The 24,998-nt window shown below is 36.1% G+C and overlaps 4 protein-coding genes across 4 annotated transcripts; 3 read left to right on the forward strand and 1 right to left on the reverse strand.

The window, feature by feature from the left end:
- Nucleotides 1–4,219: 4,219 nt before the first annotated feature.
- LOC109002934 (BTB/POZ domain-containing protein At2g30600) lies at nucleotides 4,220–9,918 on the forward strand. The gene is made up of 12 exons (XM_018980861.2): nucleotides 4,220–5,081; nucleotides 5,206–5,535; nucleotides 6,175–6,405; nucleotides 6,772–6,933; nucleotides 7,471–7,683; nucleotides 7,780–7,827; nucleotides 7,944–8,002; nucleotides 8,352–8,484; nucleotides 8,622–8,696; nucleotides 8,778–8,858; nucleotides 9,396–9,464; nucleotides 9,566–9,918. The coding sequence occupies exons 1-12, from the start codon at nucleotides 4,284–4,286 to the stop codon at nucleotides 9,782–9,784; spliced, it is 2,418 nt and encodes an 805-aa protein (XP_018836406.1). The 5' UTR covers nucleotides 4,220–4,283; the 3' UTR covers nucleotides 9,785–9,918.
- An 83-nt stretch (nucleotides 9,919–10,001) lies between these two features.
- Nucleotides 10,002–12,603, reverse strand: LOC109002935 (small nuclear ribonucleoprotein SmD3b). The gene is made up of 5 exons (XM_018980864.2): nucleotides 12,342–12,603; nucleotides 11,333–11,385; nucleotides 11,148–11,214; nucleotides 11,006–11,062; nucleotides 10,002–10,429 (listed from the first exon to the last, which is right to left on the reverse strand). Exons 1-5 carry the CDS (start codon nucleotides 12,498–12,500, stop codon nucleotides 10,367–10,369), a joined length of 399 nt encoding a protein of 132 aa, XP_018836409.1. The 5' UTR covers nucleotides 12,501–12,603; the 3' UTR covers nucleotides 10,002–10,366.
- A 1,126-nt stretch (nucleotides 12,604–13,729) lies between these two features.
- Nucleotides 13,730–20,863, forward strand: LOC109002933 (1,4-alpha-glucan-branching enzyme 1, chloroplastic/amyloplastic-like). Its single transcript, XM_018980860.2, has 14 exons — nucleotides 13,730–13,861; nucleotides 14,334–14,450; nucleotides 14,642–14,852; nucleotides 15,347–15,416; nucleotides 15,511–15,780; nucleotides 16,078–16,984; nucleotides 17,470–17,586; nucleotides 17,883–17,945; nucleotides 18,178–18,285; nucleotides 18,753–18,854; nucleotides 19,312–19,379; nucleotides 19,506–19,587; nucleotides 19,707–19,823; nucleotides 20,452–20,863. The coding sequence occupies exons 1-14, from the start codon at nucleotides 13,796–13,798 to the stop codon at nucleotides 20,629–20,631; spliced, it is 2,478 nt and encodes an 825-aa protein (XP_018836405.2). The 5' UTR covers nucleotides 13,730–13,795; the 3' UTR covers nucleotides 20,632–20,863.
- Nucleotides 20,864–22,079: 1,216 nt separating this feature from the next.
- Nucleotides 22,080–24,983, forward strand: LOC109002931 (dolichol-phosphate mannosyltransferase subunit 1). The gene is made up of 8 exons (XM_018980858.2): nucleotides 22,080–22,230; nucleotides 22,401–22,500; nucleotides 22,604–22,637; nucleotides 22,711–22,787; nucleotides 23,224–23,249; nucleotides 23,351–23,515; nucleotides 23,638–23,752; nucleotides 24,645–24,983. The coding sequence occupies exons 1-8, from the start codon at nucleotides 22,136–22,138 to the stop codon at nucleotides 24,747–24,749; spliced, it is 717 nt and encodes a 238-aa protein (XP_018836403.1). The 5' UTR covers nucleotides 22,080–22,135; the 3' UTR covers nucleotides 24,750–24,983.
- The last annotated feature ends 15 nt before the right edge of the window (nucleotides 24,984–24,998 follow it).

The raw sequence follows: 24,998 nt of genomic DNA on the forward strand, positions 1-24,998 counted from the left end.
GCCCACCTTGAGTAATCAGTCGACTTCTATGGAGATGGCGGTATTCTTCTTAGTGCTGAAGTTTCAATGTTTCTACCTTACTCCCTTGGCTTTTGGATCCGTGCTCAAGTGGTGCTACTTGATCTCTGGGTCGATTCTAGGCATGTCCTCATGATTCCAGGCGAATACATCTTGGTGTTCCGTGAGGAGGAGCTGTTTGTTAGGGACCCCGGTCTAGTCCCTAAACATTGTGTTGTCCTTGCCTTGGTTCTCCTTGTGATGACCGAATGTCTTAGCCTTCTTGTTTGGTCTTTGAGCAATAGTGACACGTATGATAAGGTTCCTAGGTCGATGAAGGTATGATGTTTAGTAATAGAATGATGATGATGATGAGTTCGAGTGATCTAAGTGATGATTATGAGTGTTTGATGCAATGTGGACGGCTTGAAGGTTGCCCTTGATGTTGGGGCTACTTGGATGATGATTAGGGTTGGTATTGTGAAGTGTAGCTAGGATTTTGTGTGGTGGCTAAGGATGATTTTGAGATTGAGAATAGTTGGCTTAGGGTTGGAGTGTAGGATGAGTTGCTAAGGTTTGAGAATGATGTGGAAGAGTGAGGTTAGGGTTTGGTGGCTAGGATTGGTCAACTTTGGGGAGTGGTTAATGTGATACCTAAATTGTAGGATCAAATATGGAAAGTGGTTCAGTTTTGGCAATAGGAAGAAGGTCTTGGTTAACTAGATGAATTGAAGGATTTGAGAGATTTAAAGGATTGAGTGATCTTAGGAAGTGAGAGATTTGAGGGATTTGATATGGTAGATGAGATTTGAATATGGCAAGAGGATGAAAGTCTTTGGTTGAATTGAGAGATTCTAGGAATGAAGGGATTTTAGGGATTGAGTGATTCTAGGGAAGTTCATATAATTAAAGGATGTGATTGAGATGAGTCAACTTTTCTAAAATTAAGGAAGTTGCCAAGTGGGGCTCTTGAAGGATGACTAGGGCTTATGAAAGATAAATGTTTCGGTTAGGGTTTACGGAGATGATGGAGGTTAGGTATGGTAAGTGGCTATTATGGAAATATGGAGACAAGGAGATTTCGGCTAGGTCAAGGGAGGATTGGATGAAGGGTAAATATGAGATATGACCGAATATGGAAAGTAGGGTAAACAATGAGGTGGGCGTGGGAAGTGTTTGGGAGATGAGAAAATGTAAGACAATGTATGAACAATGGAAATATTTATGAACACGTAGAAAATTGTATGAACAAAGGATGAATGAACTCAACAAAGGAATATAAAGACTCTTTTTGGTTTATATGGATATTTTGATATGCAAGAAAGTATACATGAACAAGTTAGGAAATTTAAGAACAATGATAGATAATTGAATGGAACAAAAGAAATACTCATAAGATTGATAGATAAGCGATTCAACAACTATTCACAAATTGCAAGGTGATGAATCAAATATAGATAAATGGACAACACTTATTCATGAATTGCAAGATGATGATCCTCTACTAGGGATTCACGAATGTCATCCAAGTAACCCAAGTGCCAAGCACCGAAAAGGTGATCTCAATAACAAATAATCTGCCCACTTAGGAAATTTTTCTTAAGGTGTAAACTAAGGCGCTAATGGTCCTATTTATAGAGATTACAAAGTGGAAACCGTAATAGGTCCTTTGATAAATAAAATAAATAAGTGATAGTGGTGTGGAGCCCATGGGGAGCCACGTCATTGGCCCTTGGTGGCCTAAGCTGGCCCTTGGCATGGGCCATGGGCATGCTGTGCATGTGGTTGGCATGGCCCAGGCATGGGCGTGGGGCTGCCTGTTGGTGCTGCCCACTAGTGCATGGCTGACATGGCCCATGCAAGTGTTAAAATGTTTAATGAGATTAAAAATATATGAAGAAAAGCAAAAAAAAAAAAAAAGAGGATTACATGTCTCGGGACCTATAATGTGATGTAGGATTGATAGGGAGTTTCTGGACGTAGCACTACCCTAGGTTTTATGTTTGGATAATGATTAAATAAAAATATTGAAGATTTGAACTTAAAAAATGTTTTGTATTTGAGTAATATTTGGGAAGGAAATTATGAGAAATTTTGAAAATATTTGAGAATATCTTGTTATCCAAACAATACGTAAGTATCTTATAATTTTGTGAATAGTAGTAAAATACTTTAGGAAAAATATTTTATTGAGTTATGGGGAATGATAGAGAAAAAGTTAAATAAAAATATTATAAAGTTATAAAATTATTTGAATATAACTTTTTAATATAGTTTTTATTTTAAAATTTATAAAATTGTGTTGATTTTTATGTTTTATTTTAAAATTTAAAAAAGTTGTATTAATATTTATGTTTGAATAATAATTATGTAATAAGTAGATAAAAAAATAAAAAATAAAAAATAAAAAATATTCTATATTTAAATGATATTTAAAAATTAAATTATCAAAATTTTGAGAGTCGAAACACACGGTGAAAAGTTAAAACAATCTAGATTCTCAACCTTTAAGGAAAATTTGTAGAGTACACAAGCTAGCTTGTTTTTGCATGTGGAGCCCACGTGCTGAAAAGTTGGCATGATCTTTGAGGTAGACAAGCACTGTCATACGTGTAATTATTGGAGTTGCGGTCAATGCGGTGTCATGAAAGAGTTACGTTTCAAAGAGGTATTGTTGTGGTTGATTAAAATAATTATTTTATATTAAAATAATAATTTATTAATTATAATATTTAAATAATATATAAAATTGATTGTATATAAAATTTTTTATCTTGATCATATATGATTTAGGTCTAGTTCGAATACAAACTCTTCTAATTTATTTTAATTTAATTTATTTAATTATTATAATTATTTTAAATTTTTAAATTTTAAAATAAAATATAGTAAATAATTTAATTTTAAAATTTGAAAATAATAATAATATTAAAAAATAATATTTTAATCAGATTTTATTTAATTTTTAATTTTCGTCTAAATCTCCTCACCAAAATATTGAGGAGCGAGAAATAAGGCAAGGGATGGATTCTAGGCTAGCTCGATTAATTTGCGACCATTCCAAGAAGATGAACTCTGAGTTTTTGTGACGTTATTCCCCCCAGTTAACTAAAAAAGGAAGGGATTATGGGAATGAGTATTGCTATTTATAAGTTTATACATTACACATTATAATTTTTTTTATTTTTTTAAATTTTTTTAAAGGTTTTTTTGATTTTATTTTTCTTAAAATAATTAAATTATTTTACTCATAATTTATATACTACATATTAAAAAAAAAAATTAAAAAAATCATAAAAAAGATACTACGTGATATACTTAAAAATATAATTTTTCTATGGGAATAGGAAAATCCCAAAGGTTGAGTCCAAAAAAATCTCACTTCATGCTTCTATCTATGCCCAGCTGCCACGCACTATCTGCCACGTTTCACTCACCATATGTCAGTCAGACCCTTTCATGGCCAGAGGTCGATTTCTGAAGAAAGTCCACTCATCGCGCATCCTACCCCAAATGCCAACCTTCCAAATTACCACTATTTTTATCAATAGCAACCCACTTATGCATAATTGTTCTCCAATTTGTAAAAATATCCGTGTTTGTGCACTTGTCCTGGCTCTTATTCTGGCTCCCCTGACAGACAGAGATGGCCCTCATGAATCTTTAATCAGGTAAGAGAAGTACCCGCCACGGAAAACAAAGTTCCCATTTTTTTACGCCATTTTGAGGTGGGTTTTGATCCATACCTGATTTCCTCCCCCACCTATTGCCATCAGCACTCATAGCTTTTCTTTGTCATTTCTGTATTTCTGGTGGCCTTGTATGAAGTTTTTCTTTGTAGATATTTTTGTACCAGTCGTGTACCTGGATAAGAATGTGGTGTAGGATTGATAGCGAGTTTCTGAGTGATTCTTGTCGTTAACGTGGTTTAGATCTTTTTGTGTCAAGTTGGGAGGTTTCTAGCGATTTCTGGGTTATCCGTAGATAGCGATGTTTTTAACTTCCCCAAATAATTTATGTCAGTTTCTTACAGTAACGGTTATGGTCGAATTTTAGCGCAATTTTCACAATCTTGTGCGTTTGGGGGGGATTTTCACATGAGCCAGTTGTCTTAGAATCTAAGATGTTTGTCTTGTTGCTCTAATAAAAATCTGTCCTTTTCTTTCTTTCTCCTTCAGATAGTCGTGTCTCTCTCAGTATGTAAGGTTCCTATTGATATTGTTGAGTTCTCCAGTTTATAAGTGCCTCGGGAGCGTAAAAATATTGGGTTATTTGCACAAGGAAGAATGATCGAAATGAAAGAGAAGAAATTCCTCACTGTGGCACCCTTCGAATGTGCCTGGAGAAAGGATTTGAAGTTTCGGGAAGCCGGCCGGGGCTGTGTAGCTTTTGAAGCTTTTGCTCACAACGATGTTACCCTGGTGTTCCGGGAGAATGTGGGAAGCCAGCACTACCATTACAAAAGAGATAATAGTCCTCACTATACAATCATATTAGGTAGTCACAGGAATAAGAGGTTGAAAATTGAGGTAGATGGGAAAACTGTGGTTGATGTGGCGGGTGTTGGGCTTTGCTGTTCTTCGGCGTTTCAAAGCTATTGGATCAGTATCTATGATGGGTTGATTAGTATTGGCAAGGGAAGATACCCTTTTCAGAATCTTGTCTTTCAATGGCTAGATTCGAACCCGAATTGTAGTGTTCGGTATATTGGGCTTAGTAGCTGGGATAAACATGTTGGATACAGAAATGTGAATGTATTGCCGTTAACGCACAATCATATATCTTTGTGGAAGCATGTGGATTGTGGTGAAGTAGAAGGTGAGGAGGATGGGGAAGAAGAACTTAAAGATGAATTTATGGGCTATGCGAACTGGGGTCTTGAGAATTTTCTTGAGAGTTGGGAGTTATCTGATATGGTTTTCATTATTGGTACAGAGGAAAGGCCTGTACCTGCTCACAAGGCTATCTTGGTAGCATCTAGTAATTGGCCTTTGAGTTCGTCTGAAGATGTTGTCCGGCTGCGTGATGTAACTTATCCAGTTCTCCATGCACTCCTTCAATATATCTACACAGGCCAGACCCAGGTACATTAATTTTCTAAATTTCGATTACTTTACTTTCCAGTCTCTCAAATATGGCAATTGTAAGTTTGTAACTTTGTTTTGGAGACTTATACAATAACAATGGTCGGGTCTATGTTTAATGCAGATTCCAGAGTCACAACTTGGTCCCCTGAGGGCCTTGGGCTTGCATTTTGAAGTGATACCATTAGTGAAACAGTGTGAAGAGACCATGGAAAGGTTTAAACTAAATAAAAAGTTGTTTGACTCAGGAAAGAGCGTAGTATTATCATATCCAAGCAATCGGCCCCACTGTTGTGCAACCTTCCCCTCTGGACTTCCAGTAATTGTGCAAAAGCTCAAACAATTGCTCTTAACGGGAAAATACAGTGATGTGAACATCAATATCGAGGGTCATGGTCTTGTTGCCCAGCCACATAAAATTGTTCTTAGTTTATGGAGTTTTCCATTTGCAAAGGTGAGCCAAATTCATTCTTGTGTGACTCCCTCGCCCCTTTCATGACATAAAAGGACATTTTATGATGAAAAGTTCCGACCTTCAATAATTGCAATCTTCCTGTAGTCTAGCAATTCCCTTATGAACAGGGACAGCTAGTATTTTCTGTCTGGTGAACTGGATTCGTATGAAATAAATAATTTTAAATGGGTTAGATATTTTTTGTGCTTCAATTGTAAAAAAAAAAATGTACCAATTGAAATTGTGTAATAATCTTTCTGAGCCCCATAATTATCTTTTATTTAATGCTTGTAAAATTCAAAATTGTTTTGGCTCGTGTACGTTCCAATAAATTTACGACAAACCACAGATAATCCTTATGTATCTTAAATGGGGCAAAAATGTGAATTTTCTTTCAAATTCTAATCTCTTTGGTCGAACAATGCTGGTAATCTGCTTGTGTCCATATCCAGTGCACAGGTGGTTAACAGAAACTACTCGAAAAGTGTGGCATATAGATTTAACAGAGTAACAAGTTTTTCTTTATGCACGTCTTTTGAAAGATGACATTTTAATAGTTCATTGCTCCTTGTGCATCTGGTTGGTTTTTCTTTTACCGATTCACATGATTCGCTATTAAACAAAAAGTTGAACTGGCAGATGTTCACTAATGGAATGAGTGAAACCATGTCCTCAGAGGTTTCGTTAAGGGATGTGTTACCAGAAGCATTCAAAGCTATGCTCGAGTTCATGTATAGCGGTGAACTTGACATGGAGGCAATCATGGGTTCTGCTTCCTTATTACTCCAACTTCTACTTTTGTCCGATCAATTTGGAGTTACTCTTCTCCATCAGGAATGCTGCAAAACACTTTTAGAATGCCTTTCGGAGGTAGATTGGTAACCCTTATCTTGCCTCATAATTTAGTTTTCTGATAGTGGTTAAAATCATCGTTTTTGTCTGTTATTATTACAGTAAGTTACTTCAATGACTAGAAGTCAAAGACGGACAAGTGACTTGCAGTTCCAGACTTCTGAAAAAAAAAAAGAGAGAAGAGATCCGCTTTGTGTGAATGAGTTATTAATATTGATACCTCTCATGTACATATTACATGCAGGGATGGAGTTCTCCTAGTGGAAGAAGGTCATACAACGAGTTTTTCTATTATGCACAAGTTTAATGGACGAGGAAGCAGACAGTTTTGGCAAAGTAATTGGACTGTTGCTTTTTCAAGCTAACCATTGAACTTTGTTGCAGGACTCAGTATGTCCAATTCTCGAAGTGGTTACATCGATACCATCATGTAAACTTATCGAAGAAACATGCCAGAGGAAATTTGCAATGCACTTTGATTACTGTACAACCGCAAGCATTGATTTTGTCTTACTAGATGAGACAATTTTTCGCAATATCATTCAGGTTGGTTCTCACTTTTCATGTCTCTTCTTAGTTTTGAGATTGGCGTTCTAGGATTAAGATAGCTAGATAAGAGCAGATATACTCTCTCCTTGGAAGAAAAGTGCGCCAATAACCAAAAAAATAGAAAAGGACAATGTTCTACAAATGGAGTATGGTTCCAGCTTGATGAGTGGTATAATGGTCAGTTTGGTAACTTGAGTGTATTGGACCGAAGTGCGTTTGTCACACAAGTATACCATGTTGGTTAGTTGTTGGAGAAAATGCTGAGAATGTTCTCAAGTATCTTGATCGCAATTTAGATGTTTGGACCCATTTATTTCGGATTTTGAGATAGACTACCATTGCTTGGAGTTGAGAAAGGAAAATTCTCCATCTTAAGCTAAAATCACAAGTACAAAGTAGATATAAGAATACTCATGAATCATTTTCTTTCTGATAGTTTGGGCAGCCTGGTAATAATTATCTTAAAAACTCTATATCTGTACTTCTGAAAAGTCAATTGTTAATATTGTGTACTCTACATTGTGGGTATTACAGCATCCAGATTTGACAGTCACTTCTGAAGAAAAAGTTCTCAATGCAATCTTAATGTGGGGCTTGAAAGCAAAGGAATTGTATGGATGGGAGATGGTGGATGAGCTGATTATAACTTCAGCCCCTAAACAGCTTTTTGGGGAAAGGCTTCAGTCAGTTCAGGATCTGTTGCCATTTGTGCGATTTCTGTTACTTCCGCATGCTTTGCTTAAGAAGGTATTAATGCCCCTTGATATAAAGATTTATCCGCCAGGGTACTGAATGTTTCTGTTCATTATTTTTACTTCATCTGTATTTGTAATGATTTTTCAGTTGGAGAAGAGCAGCATTAGCAGGCATATATATAATTTTGATAATCTTGTAAGTTATTTTTTTTTTTTTTTTTTTTTTTTTTTTTTTTTTTTACTATTTGCACTATTTGGTGAGCATATGGAACTTTTGTTTCCTACTGATTTTCTTCAATGCTAATGTCACAGGTGAAGGAGGCTATCTATTGCGTAGAATATAGATTGGCCAGGCCAGAAGATGGTCAAAAGTAAGTAAAAAAAGTATACATTGTTTGTGTTATTGATGGTTTCTGATCTCTGGATGCAAGGGGCTTCCCTAATGGCTTAAGTTGTTACTTTTATCTAAGATAGATCCATAAAGCATGATGACAATACTTTATTTGGCTGCCAAGGACAATGAATTTGGCTAAGATTCCTACCTATGAAAATAATGAATTTGGCTAGTATTCTACACTTTTAAAGAGCATTTAGTTGACATTGTCTTTTGTATTATGTCGTTCTGTAAGCCAGAGCCGGAATGCATAACAATGAGTCTGGCTAATGTCCTTTCTGTAGATCTTCAAATACAAGTTAGCTGACACAGTCTTCCTTTTGCAGTGTGAGATTTCAACATCGGCAATCTAGTTATAAGGAGCTCCAATACATCTGTGATGGAGACAGCAATGGAGTTTTGTACTTTGCAGGCACATCATATGGGGAACATCAGTGGGTAAATCCCGTTCTGTCCAAGGTAAAAATTCTTAATTCTTCTTTCTTTCCTGTCATTTTCTTGTTCTTCTTCCCCAGTTTTTTCCTCATATCAAGATCTTGATGTCATCAATCATTTTTAACACAGCTTCCAATCCCTTGTGAATTTGAATTTTTCAGAGAATCACTGTCACGGCCAGCAGTCCCCCTTCAAGATATACTGATCCCAAGGTTTTGGTCTCAAGAACTTATCAGGTATAATGAATGGAAAATTTTTTAGAAGTTTGCACCATAAGCTTCTCTAAACGGTAACTGAAAAGTATTTCCCTATGTAAGGGAACGTCTTTTGCTGGGCCTCGCATGGAAGATGGACATAAATGTGCATGGTGGGCAGTGGACATTGGTGAAGAACATCAGGTTTCATTCTCTTTTCTTACTATGGTGATCTTCTTATGATGTAACAAAATATAACTGGTGTTCTTCACACCAAGTTTCCTCTCCCAGGCAATAAAAGAATGTCATTATCACTAAAGCAACATGCTTTTAATAGCATATAAAAATTGAGCATCCGCTTTGTTTGGGCCTTGTTAGATGATGGTGTCATGCCCACAATTCCATGAACTCAATTAAGCTTATGCGACCCCCAGTTTGGGCTGATTCTTTTCTTGATTAGCGAAGGTCCTGTCTTTGAGTTTCATGCCCATAAAAATTTAGAATAGGGAATGGAAGCTCATACTCAGGAAGTAAGAGGATATTGGGAGAAGTAAAGAAACTAGCTGAATAAAATCAAATCAAATACTACAATTTGATTAGGGTGGCACAAGATGGCAGTTGTAGAGAGATTGTCGATCTAAGTTATGGTTTTTCCTGCAACTCCTTCATTTCATCAGGGTGTACAAGATGCTTTTAATTATTTCTCTTATTTTATCCTGATGCAAGAGGTTATTGATGCAGCTTATGTGCAACTACTACACTTTGAGACAGGATGGGTCAAGGGCTTTTATGAGATCTTGGAATCTCCAGGTACAGGCGCCATCTCCCGGATATTGGATCAATTTTTCTTCTGAAACGGTAATGCGGGTGAAATATTTACAGAAATGTCTTTCTCATGGATATATTTTCAGGGCTCTCCGGATGGGAAGACTTGGACAAACTTGGGAGTACATGAGAATGAGCAAACAGTGTGCAAAGCTGGTCAGTTTGCATCATGGCCTGTGGTTGGACCAAATGCTCTCCTACCCTTTAGATTCTTTAGGGTTATTCTGACCAGCCCCACCACTGATGTTACAAACCCCTGGAACTTCTGCATTTGCTTCTTAGAACTTTATGGTTATTTCCACTAGTTTCACGGGAATTACGTGCCTCTCTGGCTTCTGTATCATACCGTGTAATATCCGCCCCCCCCTCCCCCAATCGTGTACATTTGCTTTGGTTGTGCGAATAAAGCAAGAATAAACTCTCACGGCATTTTATTTAAGCCAGAACCGTGACGGTTAGGTGAAAAGACAATAAATATGCTTCAGGTCAGCAAGTAGAAAAAAATTTATTTGCAACGAATAATTTGGTCACAGACTTGCATTTTTTTTTCCTTCTCTTGTTAAATATTTTCGATAAGATAGATACAGTATCACAGACTTGCATATATGTAAGCAGTACACGATAACTGATAAAACATAGATAAAAAAAGAAAAAGAAAAAGAAAAAGTGACTATAACAAATTTGGCATAACATAGATGCATACGTAAGAGAAGTCCAAGGTTCAGAAATATTGTCTCCCATGTTTTTTTCTACCTAACCAAAAAGGCTCACTCTTTTACATAAATTTTGGGGATATCGAGAGCAGGATCCAAAAGCTTCCGAAGGCAACTAACTGCGAGTCAATCGATGCTCTAGAATGGAGAGGTTAGAAACCATTCAGGGGTTGATTACCTCCGAACGGGTGGTACAATGCCCCTACCAGGTGCTGCTCCACGTCCAGCAGCCTGAGCCTGCAGGACAAAATAATAATAATAATAATGCAAGTCAGGACACTTCCAACTCATTAAGGAAAGAAGCACGTCATGCATACCAACGAAATAAGATTTCAAAGTATTTTTTGCTGCTCAGGCAGGCAAAGAAGCAGCCAAGCAGCAATCAAAGATGAAAAAGAATAAACATTTCTCACGCAGCATTCTACATTTTTTACGGGTAAAAGAAATTTCATTAATGCAAATGAAACGCAACATTATAAATTTATGACGGGTTTCTCCCAATTTTCTCATGCGTGACAAATTACACTGAATTATTTTTTCTATGACAAGACAATGAATTATCTTCGCTTCATTCAAGTTCTAAAATACAGCTGCAACTCAGTATCTCAAATCATACTTGTAAAGATGTTATTGGAGACATGCTATTTGTAAGCCTTTTAATGAAACATAAATTCATCATTCCTTGACCAATAATTTGATGGCATGCCAGAAGATGACGAGAGGACGACGATGAAAATGCGTATGGGTGTTATTTTTCACGTTATTGACCAAAAAGAATAATGCTTAAACGCACCAAAAATAGAAGAGTTTTACCTTAGCCCGCATAGCAACTGCTCTACCCCTGCCAACTCCAAGTGCCGCACCCTTACCCTTTAACAAGTTCAGAAAACATGTCAGAAAAAGTAAAGCAATGTAGAATTCATAAGTATCTAATTACTTCAAAACAGAACGGTACCTTGATCCTGGCATCCAGACGCTTGAACATTGGAGCATTCTTCAGCATGTCCGGTATGACCATAAACCTGTTAAAATTTCGAATCATTAAAAAAAAATTCCAGTAAGCTAGCAACAAGCACAAAAATGTGACTTGAGAAACATAAAATTTAAATCGTCTTATAAAACAACAAATGATTCGGATACCTGACTTTGCTGCCTCGAATAAAGACATGCTCAAGTTGTGAGACCTTCCCATCCTGTGGATGAGTCAATAAGAATGAGCAACCATTGGAAATAGAACAAGAGTATAAACAAGAGAAATAATTTATCTCAAAAACCATTTAAGTTATAAGGAATAACTGAATTAGAACCAAAAACCCATTATTTGATTTTATACTCTTGGTCTCCAAAAAAAGCTCAAATATATGTACATAAAACTGGCATCAACCTACTTCTATGCCAATATTTGTGGTAATGAGGAGAATCGCATGAAAAGTATACAGGCAAGTGACAGCATTGGCTGCCCCAGCTTTTCCACAATTGTAATTTAATATCTTGATATATACATATATATATTCTCATTTCATATATATACATATATAGTTATTACCTTCCCTACCTGCTTGTGTCCAAGTATCCCTCTCTATTTTTGTCAACCATGGTTTCCTATTAGAAAATAAATTTAAGCAGATTATAAGGTATAGAGATTGATCTAAATGAGGTGGGAAAATAACTTATTGTCTCAAATTAAACAGTGAACGATATATGCACGTATTCTAAAGGGTACCGTCCATGTATTTAGGGGAAGCTATAATCTCTTTGATAACTCAAATTTATAATCTGAGAAGCGAAGAGTATGACCTTATGAAATTAGGAGGACATGAGCTAGTTTAAAGTGTGAAGATAGACGAGCCACTTGCTGCCAAACCATCGCGCCATTTTATTGTTCCATATAAACACCATGCTCCCCAAGCATAAAGTATTTAGACGATTTCGACTCAGCTTTTTTATTTTTTGGACGATCACGACTCTAAACTAACCCAGAATTTCTGGAGTAAGTATATTCAAACCAATCATTCAAAGACTAAGGGGCCTAAAATGTTCTCATTAAAGCATTTTGACCTACCACAGAGCACAACGTCTTCGTGAAGCATAGCTTTCTGAACCACCAAACAGTAGGGTTCAAGAGAAAAAAAATCTAGGGTTTGGGTACCTTAGCAGTGTAGGTAATGTTCTCGAGCTGGCAGTTCCAGTTGTCCTCGCACTCGATCATGCTACCTCTGTAGAGCTCTCCGCTCTTGAGCTCCACCGTCACCACGTGCCCGGAGGCCTCGTGTAGTAGCTTCACCGGTATCCCCAAGCTCCTGCTCATCCTGCCTCTCTCTCTCTCTCTCTCTCTCTCGTCCGCTGGCTCTGTGCAAAACCCTAATTAACCCCCAAACCCTTGGCCCTTTTTCACTCCGGAATCAATTGAATTTAAATTTATAGCGCTGTTGACTCGTTGAGTGTTGGCCTCGCAACAACGGTAAGGGGTATTTTTATAATTTTGTAAAGTTTGTGGTGGCATTCTTGGTATGCAAGTATCTGTACATGTACTTGTGGATTTACTGTGCAACTACAGCCACTACAGGTTATTTTCGTTTCTTAAAGCAATGAAAAGCTGAGGGTTATCGTCTCAATAAGTCTCAGCACTTTTTACGGCAGTTTTACATAAGTTACACCTCTTTCCCTTCTCTTCCTTCTGCAATCCTATTTTTGATTTTATAAAGCTTTTACAGTACACCTTTGAGTCTTGACTCCTGGAGACTGGAGAGGCCAAGGAGGCCCCACGCTATCCATGACGTGGATGCGTGAAGAAGTCAAGGTGACACCCAATAAGCATCGCCGCAAATACACGCCAATCGCAACCACCGCATTACTCTCATAAATTCAAAATATTGTTTCACTAATTGCGCCCTCGTGCATTGCATGACATGGTGATTACGTTAGATATTTATGTTTTGAGAAATAAATGAAAATTATTATTATCTCGAAAAATAAAAATACTTTAATCATAAATAAATTTATCAAAATAAATTTATAAATTAATATAGATTAATCTAATAAATTATATTATAAATTTATTTTTTTATCGTATTATATAAAATGACGTTAATTTAAAATTTTATTTTTATAAAATATCTTATTATGTCTGTAGTATAAAGAAAAAAAATTTGGTAGATTGTTCAGAGTCGTCCGATTGCCATGACTCTTCTCTAAACGTGGCAACGTATAATAGACGCGGGATCAGGATGTTTCATAAAAATAATGATGAGGGTGATAATAAATAAACAATAGTAAGTATTATATAATTATTTTAAAAAATATATAAAAATATAAAATTTATGTTAAAAAATAATATTACGACGGTCAGTGCGTTGTCACGTGGAGCATATCCTTTACTTATTGGTGTGTTCTATTCCTTGTCATATCGGAAGTGAAAGAAAAGAACAAAGTAGAAAAAGCGTCGCAATCAATCTACAACGTATAGGACTGCGGGTCCCGATCCAACGGACCAACGGCCCAGATGTTGCCGATTGACACCACCCGCTATGATTGTCGGTCTTTAAAAATTCAATTTGAGCAAGCAGAACGAACTGAGGTGTTCACTTGGAGTCGAGGAAGACGATGGGCTCTCTAGGTTTTCTCCACTCACCTGCTCTTGGGTCTATACCACTTCATTCCTCAAGCAAGGTTTGCAGTTTGCTTAATATTTTGTCATAAAATTTTGGGTCGTTTTGTTTTCGAAGCTGCAAAATGAGTGATAAGAATTCTGTGATCTGGTATGTACTGGCGCGATCTTTTCATGCTGAAATTAGCTTTGTTTTTTTTCTAATTATTATGCATGCTTAATTTGGAAATGATCAGTCTAACTAACAATGTCTCTTTTGTCATATATGATGCAAGTGCATTGCTTTTCTGCAGATTGGCTGCCTGTTGTTTACGTATTTGATATTTGACAAAATTTGAATTACGGGTTCTTTTAGTTTTGTTATGATCTAGTTTGATATAAATTTGATTTAACCAGGGTTCCAGAATTTTAATGCAATTCAGTGTTGTTGTTTTCTTGCCTATTAGTTTACCTTCCGCAAGTGCCTGCACGTGCATGTCTTTCAATAGCTCAAAAATATTTTGGATCGATCACTTATTGCGATTGTTTTGACAGCCTTCAAGAAAGAACCAACACATTGTCAAACAGCTAGTTAGAGCCGCCAATGGGTCTCAAAAATTGCTTGAACGCCAAACCTTCCTTTTTGCATCAAGAATTGCAATACACAGGAGGGTATGTTTGACATTCCAATCATTGATTGTTTTTATTTATCGGGGCATAGTATTTCTCATATTTGAAAGAAGTTTGACACTTTGGGATTTGTGCTTGCCATTTTTTCAGTAAACATAGAGGTTAAGATATTTTTTCCTGTCAACTATTATTTGTGAGTATAAAAGCTGTGAGTGTTGCATTTTCTTTTCTAGGTGCAGCACGGTTCCACGATCTCAGCTCTTGTAACTGATGACAGCTCGACAATGACATCAACTGAGGAAGACACAGACAAGATTTATATCCTGGGCATTGATCCAGGCCTGGAATCATTTAGCGACCACTTTGGATATAGAATGAAGAGATATGTCGATCAGAAGGCACTTCTTGAGAAACATGAAGGAGGTCTCGAGGAATTTTCACGAGGTTATTAGCTTTTATGAGATGTGAAAGTTCCTCACTTTCCACTTTATTTTTCCATTTGTGCGTGGCGAGTTGTTAAGAAGCACTAAAAAAATCTGTATTTAACATTTCAGGTGCCTGTAATAAATAAATTACTCTATGCCAAAGGCCTATGGCCTGATTGGCATAAATCCCCAGCCTCCAAAATAGAGGTCTTGGGTTTGAAACCCCCCCTCCCCAAATGTATCAAAAAAAATAAATTACTCTATTTACAAGTGCCTAAAATAAATAATTCTGCTCCAAATTGGATTGATATGTATTTTTTCACATACAATAAAAAACATCATGTTGAGTGCATCAGTTCTTTTTCTTGCTTCCTTTTTCGTTTAATTGATTATCTATTGGCCTCTATTAGGTTCATATCCTTTCAAGGTTCAGCAACTTAGCAAATTCTTTTACCTGCTTAGTAGTTTCGTCTTCAGTGTAAAACCTCACTGTTTGCTTCATTCATTCTGTAGGTTATCTTAAGTTTGGATTTAACAGAGAAGAAGATGGAATTGTGTACCGTGAGTGGGCTCCTGCTGCTCAGTGAGTTTGTGAAGTTTCAAGTATAAAGTGATTATCTTTGCTGGCTATTGTGTAGATCAATTGTTTCTTAGAAGTTATATTTCCTATAATGCAGAGAAGCACAACTCGTTGGGGACTTTAATGGATGGAATGGTGCCAACCACAAAATGGAAAAGAATCAATTTGGTGTTTGGAGTATCAGACTCCCTGATTCTGGTGGAAACCCAGCAATTCCCCACAATTCAAGAGTCAAGTTCCGATTCCAGCATGGTAATGGAGTTTGGGTTGATCGCATCCCTGCTTGGATTAAACATGCCACTGTTGACCCTACAAGATTTGGAGCACCATATGATGGTGTGTATTGGGATCCACCTCCTTCAGAAAGGTGCAAACACTTAAACCCAATTTGGATGAAGTGAATATTATTGATAGAGAAACAGGAGAAAGAAATAGCTTTGGGGCTAATGCCATCATAACAGGCATGATTTTTTAGTTCCTTAATCCATCAAAAATTTATGATGGTTATAATGGGGAAAAAACCTTCAACAGTTTTTTAGGACCTCTCTACCATTGCTTGGCCTAGTTTCATTTAAATAAGGGAGCTATTGTACCATGATGCCTTAAATTTTATCTACATGAGACTCAGCAGGATTGTTGAACTTTTCTTCCATTTATCGTGCAGGTATCAGTTTATGCATCCCCGTCCTCCAAAACCCAAAGCCCCACGAATATATGAAGCTCATGTCGGAATGAGTAGCTCAGAACCCCGCATTAATTCATATAGAGAATTTGCTGATGAGATTCTGCCTCGTATTCGAGCAAATAACTATAACACAGTCCAGTTGATGGCTGTGATGGAGCACTCCTATTATGCATCATTTGGGTATCATGTTACAAACTTTTTCGCTGTAAGCAGTAGATCCGGGACTCCAGAGGACCTGAAGTATTTAATTGATAAGGCCCATAGCTTAGGCCTACGAGTATTGATGGATATCATTCACAGTCATACAAGTAACAATGCGACTGATGGCCTCAATGGCTTTGATGTTGGCCAAAGCTCACAGGAGTCCTACTTCCACAATGGAGATCGTGGTTACCATAAGTTATGGGATAGCAGGCTCTTTAACTATGCCAATTGGGAAGTACTTCGCTTCCTTTTATCCAACTTACAGTGGTGGCTTGAAGAGTTTAGATTTGATGGCTTTAGATTCGATGGAGTAACTTCAATGTTGTATCATCACCATGGAATAGATATGGCATTTACGGGGAATTATAACGAGTATTTTAGTGAGGCAACAGATGTCGATGCTGTTGTTTATCTGATGCTGGCAAACACTCTGATTCATAATATTTTGCCTGATGCAACTGTCATAGCTGAAGATGTTTCTGGTATGCCAGGGCTTGGTCGACCTGTCTCTGAGGGGGGAATTGGTTTTGATTACCGCCTGGCAATGGCCATTCCTGACAAGTGGATTGATTACTTGAAGAACAAATCAGATGAAGATTGGTCGATGAAGGAAATATCCCAGAGTTTGACGAATAGAAGATACACTGAGATGTGTATAGCTTATGCTGAAAGCCATGATCAGGTATGAGATTTTGTTTTAGTTGTGTAGTTCTTAATCAACATTTTCTGTCTTCCAACCTTCCAACAAGGTAAACGAGAGAAAATAAAGGAGACAGAAACAGTGTAGTCTTCATGTTTTGTTCTCTCTCCAATTTTACCCTTGTCCTCAATAAGGAAATTAAACTTTTCATCCACAAACTACCACCTTTTAGTGTTCCCTGAAAACTTCTTAAAGTTTCAATTTGCACCATAAACCACCTATAATTTCAATTTGTACACTCGGTTTACATTGAACTGTTAAGATTGTGCCATGCAGCCAATTTTTCATTGATCTTAGAGGTCACATCTTATCTGAGGGTGCAAATTGCAAAATATTTATAGTTTAGGATGAAAATTGAAAGTTTTGGTGACTTGAGGTGCAATATAAAAAACAAATTTTAGTTTGTAGGTGAAAATATAATTTTGCCATTGTATTTTTTCCAATATTGATAAGCTTTACTGGTGCAGGCCATTGTAGGGGACAAGACAATAGCATTTCTCCTAATGGATAAAGAAATGTATTCTGGCATGTCATGCTTAACCGAGGCTTCTCCTACTGTTGAGCGAGGGCTTGCACTTCACAAGGTATGTTCATTGCAGCTTGCGTTACTGCTTTCTTGGGTTGTGGTATCTTTGACAGCTCAACTGGCTGATGTCTCTACTTTCTTTCCTTTTATGAATGCGGTTCTGGCTTTATCCCCAACTATAGGCCTTACAACTCATTTTTGCCCGCTTCAGAGGACTAAATAGTAACGATAGCCATTTCATGCATTGATTGTGGCATTGATTTACACACTGGAACCAGATGAAAGCTAATTCCAGTGAAAATGTCTTTTGATCAATTTTAATTTTTCTGTTATTGTTATATTTATCTTTTACAGATGGTACATTTTATAACTATGGCACTAGGAGGTGAGGGCTACCTTAATTTCATGGGGAACGAGGTAAGCACACTAGCCTGCACTCAAGATTGCTGCATGGTATCAGCGTGTATCCAGTCCTAGATATATTCTGACAGTATATTTTGGATTTTGGATTTGATGAACTCCAAGATTTCAAATACTTTATGAAAATATATTTAAAATTACATTAGCAAGTAAAGAAGATTTTTTAAAGTTGTCTGTGTTTGCATAGATTGTCTTATTTTTATGTTATTTTTTAAACATTATTGTATAGTATGGTCATCCTGAATGGATTGACTTCCCAAGAGAAGGCAATGAGTGGAGCTATGAAAAATGCAGACGGCAATGGAACCTAGTGGATACAGAGCACTTGAGATATCGGGTATAGAATCAAATCTTTGTTGGTTGAGCAACTCAATTTTTTTTTTTTAATGAGCCCTTCACTTGACCCTACTGTACAACATGACTTTGGTAAAGTATGGCTAGCACACATTCCTAACTCGTGTCAAATCTCAGAAAGAATGCAAATTCATCAGTAGAACAGATTCTCACACCCAGCACCAATACCCAAGTTCATGTAATGGAATGTTACAAATTTTGTCTAACCCACTTCCATCCCACACAATTTCCTAGTGTTTAAGTGTTGCGCTTTCCTGCAAACTTCCATTTTATGACCACATCTTTAACACTTCTTAGGTCATTAGTTTAAGTAATATGGAATGTCTTGTATAATACATGTCATGGTTAATATGTACAACATTCCCGTTTACAGAGGAGTATATCTCTGTTTTTGTTTCCATGTGATAGGTTTTAACACCATCTTTTTCTCTTTCCTCCGGACCTTTACAGTTCCTGAATGCATTTGACAGAGCTATGAATTTACTTGATGATAAGTTTTCATTTCTGGAGTCAACAAAACAGATTGTGAGCAGCACAGATGAAGAAGACAAGGTATAGATGTTCCCAATGATCATTAGGATTTGTTATGCTATCTTACCATAAACTATAGTGTTGTTTTCAAATTTCCCTTGGAATTTAAACAACTTGAGTAATTAATGCACCATGATAATGCACAAATCCAGATTGGCTAATTGTTATCTGATAGCTCCTGATCCGGTAGAAAATAATAAATTGGTAATTAAGGGTGGCATTTAAGCTTATGTCTCTTCATCACATTTTATTGGACTAAGAAAGGGGAGCATTTGATGAGATTTTTGCATTGATTTAAAAGATTGCTAAAAATTATTCTCAGCTTTTCATTTACTTGGTGGTTTAGCTGTTTCAGTTCTTTCATGAGGGGGAATAACAAGAACACATTCTTATTGTTTGAAGTTTATTTTATAGCCCCGATCATTTCATTTGGAAATTCTTCACTATTACACAATTGCATGATTTTATCATGCTACAGGTTATCGTCTTTGAGCGTGGAGATCTGGTTTTTGTGTTCAATTTTCATCCAGAGAATACATATGATGGGTACGTTGTATATAGTTCTGTGTTGTTTGCACGTGGAATGTGGCCTTGTACGCGAATAGCAGCATGCCAAGTTTTTTTATTCAGTGCTTGATTCTCCGAGTGACGTGCGTGATCTTGAACAAACAGGTACAAAGTTGGGTGCGACTTGCCTGGGAAGTATAGAGTTGCACTAGATAGTGATGCTCGGGAATTTGGTGGACATGGAAGAGTAAGGAACACCTTTTACATAGTCAAGCATGCATTTTTTGGCGAAAGTTGTCTTTGACAGTGTATCTATTTCACCGATTGTCATTGATCTCTTTGCTGACTTGATGATTTCTTTGGCAGGTGGGCCATCTTGTTGACCATTTCACATCTCCTGAAGGGATCCCCGGAGTGCCAGATACGAATTTCAATAATCGTCCCAATTCCTTCAAAGTACTCTCACCACCTCGTACATGTGTGGTATGGTTTACCCTTTTGGTCTTCCTAGTTCCTAGTGTTGGTATTTCTGGTCGTCATTCATTTCTTCTTACCATAAAAAAATATAATTATAATGAAATAATATGGTGATTGCAAAATCAAGATCTCCGCACATTGCTTAATACCCGAGTTGATAATTGGTGTTGAAAACTAATTTGAGCCATCAGCCCAACTGGTGTTAGCCTTGTATGTCTGGCATTTTGGAAATCAAATCCCCAGAACTATGATTTAGGCCTGGTTTGATTTCTCAAATCTTTCATACTATTTCATCTCATCTCAATATCCAAACACTAATCAAACACAAATATTTTTCAATTTCAACTTTTGAACGTTATCATCTAATTATTACAACTTTTTCAAACTTGCAAATAAAACACAAAAAACAATTTAACTTTTTCAAATCTCAAAACTAAAATTATATTATAAACTTCTTTCAACTTTATAATTTTTTTTTCAACTTTTTATCTATTCTTTCCCAAAACCTCATAAAGCATTTTAATTCAAATCATTTTACTACTATTTGTAAATTATCTCACTACTATTTACAAATTTTTCATCTCATCTATGAAACCAAACTAAGTTTGCTAAGTCTTTATTATATCTGCAAAAGGTTTATTATAGAGTGGAAGAAAGTGAAGAAGAAAGCAATGCTGCTAATTTGGTGGACCTGACTGAGAAATCAGCAGCGGAGGTTGTGGCTAAGCAGGAAAGTTTTGAAGCGGCTGCTCCTGTGGAAGATGAGAATCCCATTACAAGCAAGGTAAAAGGCTTGGAAGCAGCAGAGACCTGAGAAGCGACATCAAATGACTAACCATCAGTTCGTTTGTCAATAGTTTCAATGCCGGAAAGTTGGTACAACTTGTGTGGATAAATAAAAGGATCTGAATTTGGGCTCTCTATATTTCCTTTATATAGGTATGGCCTGCTTGTGAGTTGTATATATACGTGAAGAAAAGATATTGCGGAATGTAATATAATTATCATAAATGGGGAATGTAGTCCCTTGTGCTTTCGCAGAGCAATCATTGTTTTTTTAGCCGGTGACAAATCCTTCTTTTCCCAAAAAAAAAATGTCATCTGTTTAATTTATTGGATGATTTATTATTTTAAAATGTTGATTTTTAACCGAAGTATTATTATTTTTAATCCCGCCAACTGATGTGTTACATTTGAGTGACTTTTCATTAAAATGATTAATCTATTAAGTTATTTAAAATATGAGTTTTGTTATTCATCATTTTTATACATTATATTTTTTTTATTTTTTATTTTTTTTAAATTAATTAAATTATTCTATTTATTATTTACATACTATATATTTAGTAAGAAAAAAAAAATGTCGCGTGTAGTATATGAAAATGAAGAATAGAATTTTCTTATAATATATCGAGACTGAATTGGTACAGACTGGAATGCAATCAATGACTGAAAATTCAACGTGAAAAGTTGGTGGTACTTTTTTTTTTCCTACAAAAAGATTCTTATAATATTAATAAGAAAAAAATACACAAGACATTCATTATATATGTCAGAGCTTTTGTTACCCAGTTGCCTACATTATAAATTACATTTGTTTTAATTTTTTTTATTATTAATAATTTAATTAAGTTTTTTTATTTATCATTTTTACACTATATACTTTTAAAGAAAAAAATAAAATGATAAAAAAATCAAAATAAATATGTGATGTAAAAATACTGAGTATAATTTTTTAAAATTTTATAGATGTGTCTAATAAATTAGCAGAATTGAGATAAACAAGTTTGACTGTTTGACCCATATGATTAAGAATATAATATTTAGAGAAAGAGTAATACTACATATAGTCGTGGAGTGCGCAAGCGTCGTGCAGTCGCTTTGAAAAAGAGTAGATCCGCAATTAAAAAAATAATTTTCTTAATATGTGAGTCTCATATTTATTCATTTTTTTTTAACGTAATTGCGCGGCGTATGTAAACTCACGACTGTAACTATAATTTCTCTTAGAGAAATGCTTTAGCAGTTTTTATAAAAATAAATTTACAAAATGAATTGACTTAACGTGATAATTTATTTTTGTGAATTTTTTGTTTAGTGTAACACCTCTTTAATGTTTGTTGGGTGATTAGTAATTACAGCAGCCAGCCTAACTCATTTCAAAGCAAAAATGGGCTCGGATCAAAAGCTTTACAGCAGGGTTAGGGTTTTAGCCCACTTCGATGTTGCTCTACGGAATAGAGACAGACTTTACGAAGTCAATTTAAGAAATCAGATTCAGAAAGAAACAGAAACAGAAACAGAAACAGAAACAGAGAATGGAAGACAAGAACAAGTACAGCATAATCATACCGACTTACAACGAGCGCCTCAACATCGCTCTCATCGTCTACCTCGTCTTCAAGCATCTCCGGTACGCCCACCTCGTCTTGTGATCCTAGGATTCTTCGACAATTTTCTGTTCCTTTTTTGTTGCGCCTGCTTTTTTTTAAGGGATCTGATTTTAGGATGACTTTTCGTGATTTTGTATCTGATATCATGTTCCTGTAATGGGTTTCTTGTGCAAATTTATGACTGTTTTAGGGATGTCGATTTCGAAATAATTGTTGTGGACGATGGGAGTCCTGATGGGACTCAAGAAATCGTAAAACAATTGCAGCAAGTGTATGGGGAAGATCGCATTGTAAGCGCCATAATATTAAAATTTGTATATGAACTTCTTCTCTGATCAGTTTTTACGCTTATTTCTGACTTTTAACAATGAACCATTATTTTTGTTGATTCAGCTGTTGAGAGCTAGACCCAAGAAGCTTGGGTTAGGTATGCTGTTATTAATTTTGTTTTAATGAAATAATTACGAGAAACTTGCTTTTTATGCATAATCAAATTTCAGGAACTGCTTACTCTCATGGCGTGAAGCATGCATCTGGAAATTTTGTTGTGATCATGGATGCTGATCTATCGCACCATGTGAGTATGTTTTAGGGATGTGGATGATAAGTTGGTGCAGTGTCAGAGTCTGAAATGGGAATGCATCTATGTTATTGTGCATGCTATTCTGCCATTTTTTAAAAAAGTTTTCTTGTGTTGGCAACTAGGAAAGCAACCCGCTTACTTCTAGTATCTTTAACTGGGTTTTGCTTTGATTTTCCTTTTCTGTAACCATCTAGTATTTTGTTCATGTGGTTATCCGAAGTAAAGTCAAAATAAAAATAATAGTAGCCTCTAGACCCTGTAACTACATCCCAATTGATTTTTTTGGGGGCTTCCGTCTTCCATGTTATAGATCCTAAGTTTCGGGGTAGTTGCTAACTCTGCTTATCGGATACATTTATTGCATTATTGTATTCCTTTTGGCATCAGATATAGTTTTCTTTGTCTAATCTTTTTGCTTCTTGTCAAACAGCCAAAGTACTTGCCGAGTTTCATCAAGTAAGGAAATTTTCAGTCATTTATTTTCTACTTCCCTATGCTTAGGATGCATAGTTTGAGGAAAACCTTCTGACTTCTTTTTACATGACATATTTATTAAGGAAGCAGTTGGAGACTGGTGCAAGTATAGTTACTGGAACGCGCTATGTTAAAGATGGCGGTGTACATGGATGGAACCTTATGCGCAAGCTAACGAGTAGGGGGGCAAATGTTCTTGCACAAACACTTCTATGGCCCGGTGTATCAGACTTGACTGGATCCTTCCGGTACACAAACTATAGTATTAAGCTATTTAAGTGTTTGCTCAGAAGATTGAAAAACAAGATATCTATTCAATTATTTGAAGCTTGCAAAATTTTGAAACTTACATTACTTGGATCATTTGAAGGCTTTACAGGAAGTCTGTTCTTGAAGATCTCATTAGCTCCTGTGTTAGCAAGGGATATGTCTTTCAAATGGAGATGATTGTTCGGGCTTCTAGAAAAGGTTACCATATTGAAGAGGTAAGGCCATATACTTGTCTTATCATGGTTTAGAAATCGATGGACTTTTGATACACATGCAGTTGTGAATCTTGATCCTAACCAAAAGCAGCCTTTTGCTTTCTAACCAATCTCTCTCTCTCTCTCTCTCTCTCTCTCTCCCTCTCTCCCTCTCTCTCTCTCTCTCTCTCCCTCTCTCTCTCTCTCTCTATATATATATATATGCCAAGATCTCCTTGATTAAGTCCTTGTAAAAGGGATTGACTCTTCCACTGCCTTTGCACCTCTCCCCATGACTGATTTGCTAAGTTAGTTAGACTCAATCTCATTTGCAATATAAACATCCTACCATTATGAATCTATGAACGTAAGTGATCAACAGGGGTGAAAAGAAATACTTATGGATAGTAAAAGAAAAGGTTGAAATTTTTGGAGTTGAAAGAGCTTGTTAGTCCTCATGATTGTTTGCTCTTGTTTTAATTTAATCTTATATAGAGAAGTCATTATACGACGATTGTGTGTATCCATCTGCTCTTTTATTGTTGTCTTCCCTTAATGTACCCTGGTTCAGCATCAGCAATAAACAGTCAGATATTGATTCTGTAGTTTTGCTTGTCTGACCATGTTGTATTCTCTCTCTTCCCAAACACCCTTCTTTATGGAGGGATTCTAGCATTGGAGTTATGGTAGCTTATAACTTAATACTACACTTGAAGATCTTGTGGACTGTATGATGCGTGAACTGTATAGATTTAAGCTAGTTGTGCAGAATCTGACTTAAAAGCAGTTTGAATACTTGCTATAATTTAGTTCCTGCTTTGTGTGATTGGATTCACTCTTATGTGTAGTTTCTAAGTGTTCTTAGAAAATATCTACATTATATAGTTGATTTGAATCTTGTGCTTGTCTACAGGTCCCAATTACATTTGTTGATAGAGTATATGGAAGTTCAAAGCTTGGAGGATCTGAAATTGTAGAATATCTAAAAGGTCTTGTATATTTGTTGGTAACCACATAAAATGAAGCTGAATGGCAAGTCAGTGATCATTTTTCTTTTTCCTTTTGTGCACGACTCATGTAAGGTTTTTAGTTCTAATACTATCTTTTTGTTTATAAATTTTGATGGGTTTCGATGATACAAACAATTATGATTCTGAATTGAGTCTAGGAATTAATGTTATCACATGAGTTATATGTATAGTACACTCTTATTTTACTTTCATCCTAATATGCCGATGTGGCCTTGTCTATCATCCTATGGACCAGT

The sequence above is a fragment of the Juglans regia genome, chromosome 11 (assembly GCF_001411555.2).
Source record: "Juglans regia cultivar Chandler chromosome 11, Walnut 2.0, whole genome shotgun sequence".
Classification (NCBI taxonomy): Eukaryota; Viridiplantae; Streptophyta; class Magnoliopsida; order Fagales; family Juglandaceae; genus Juglans; species Juglans regia.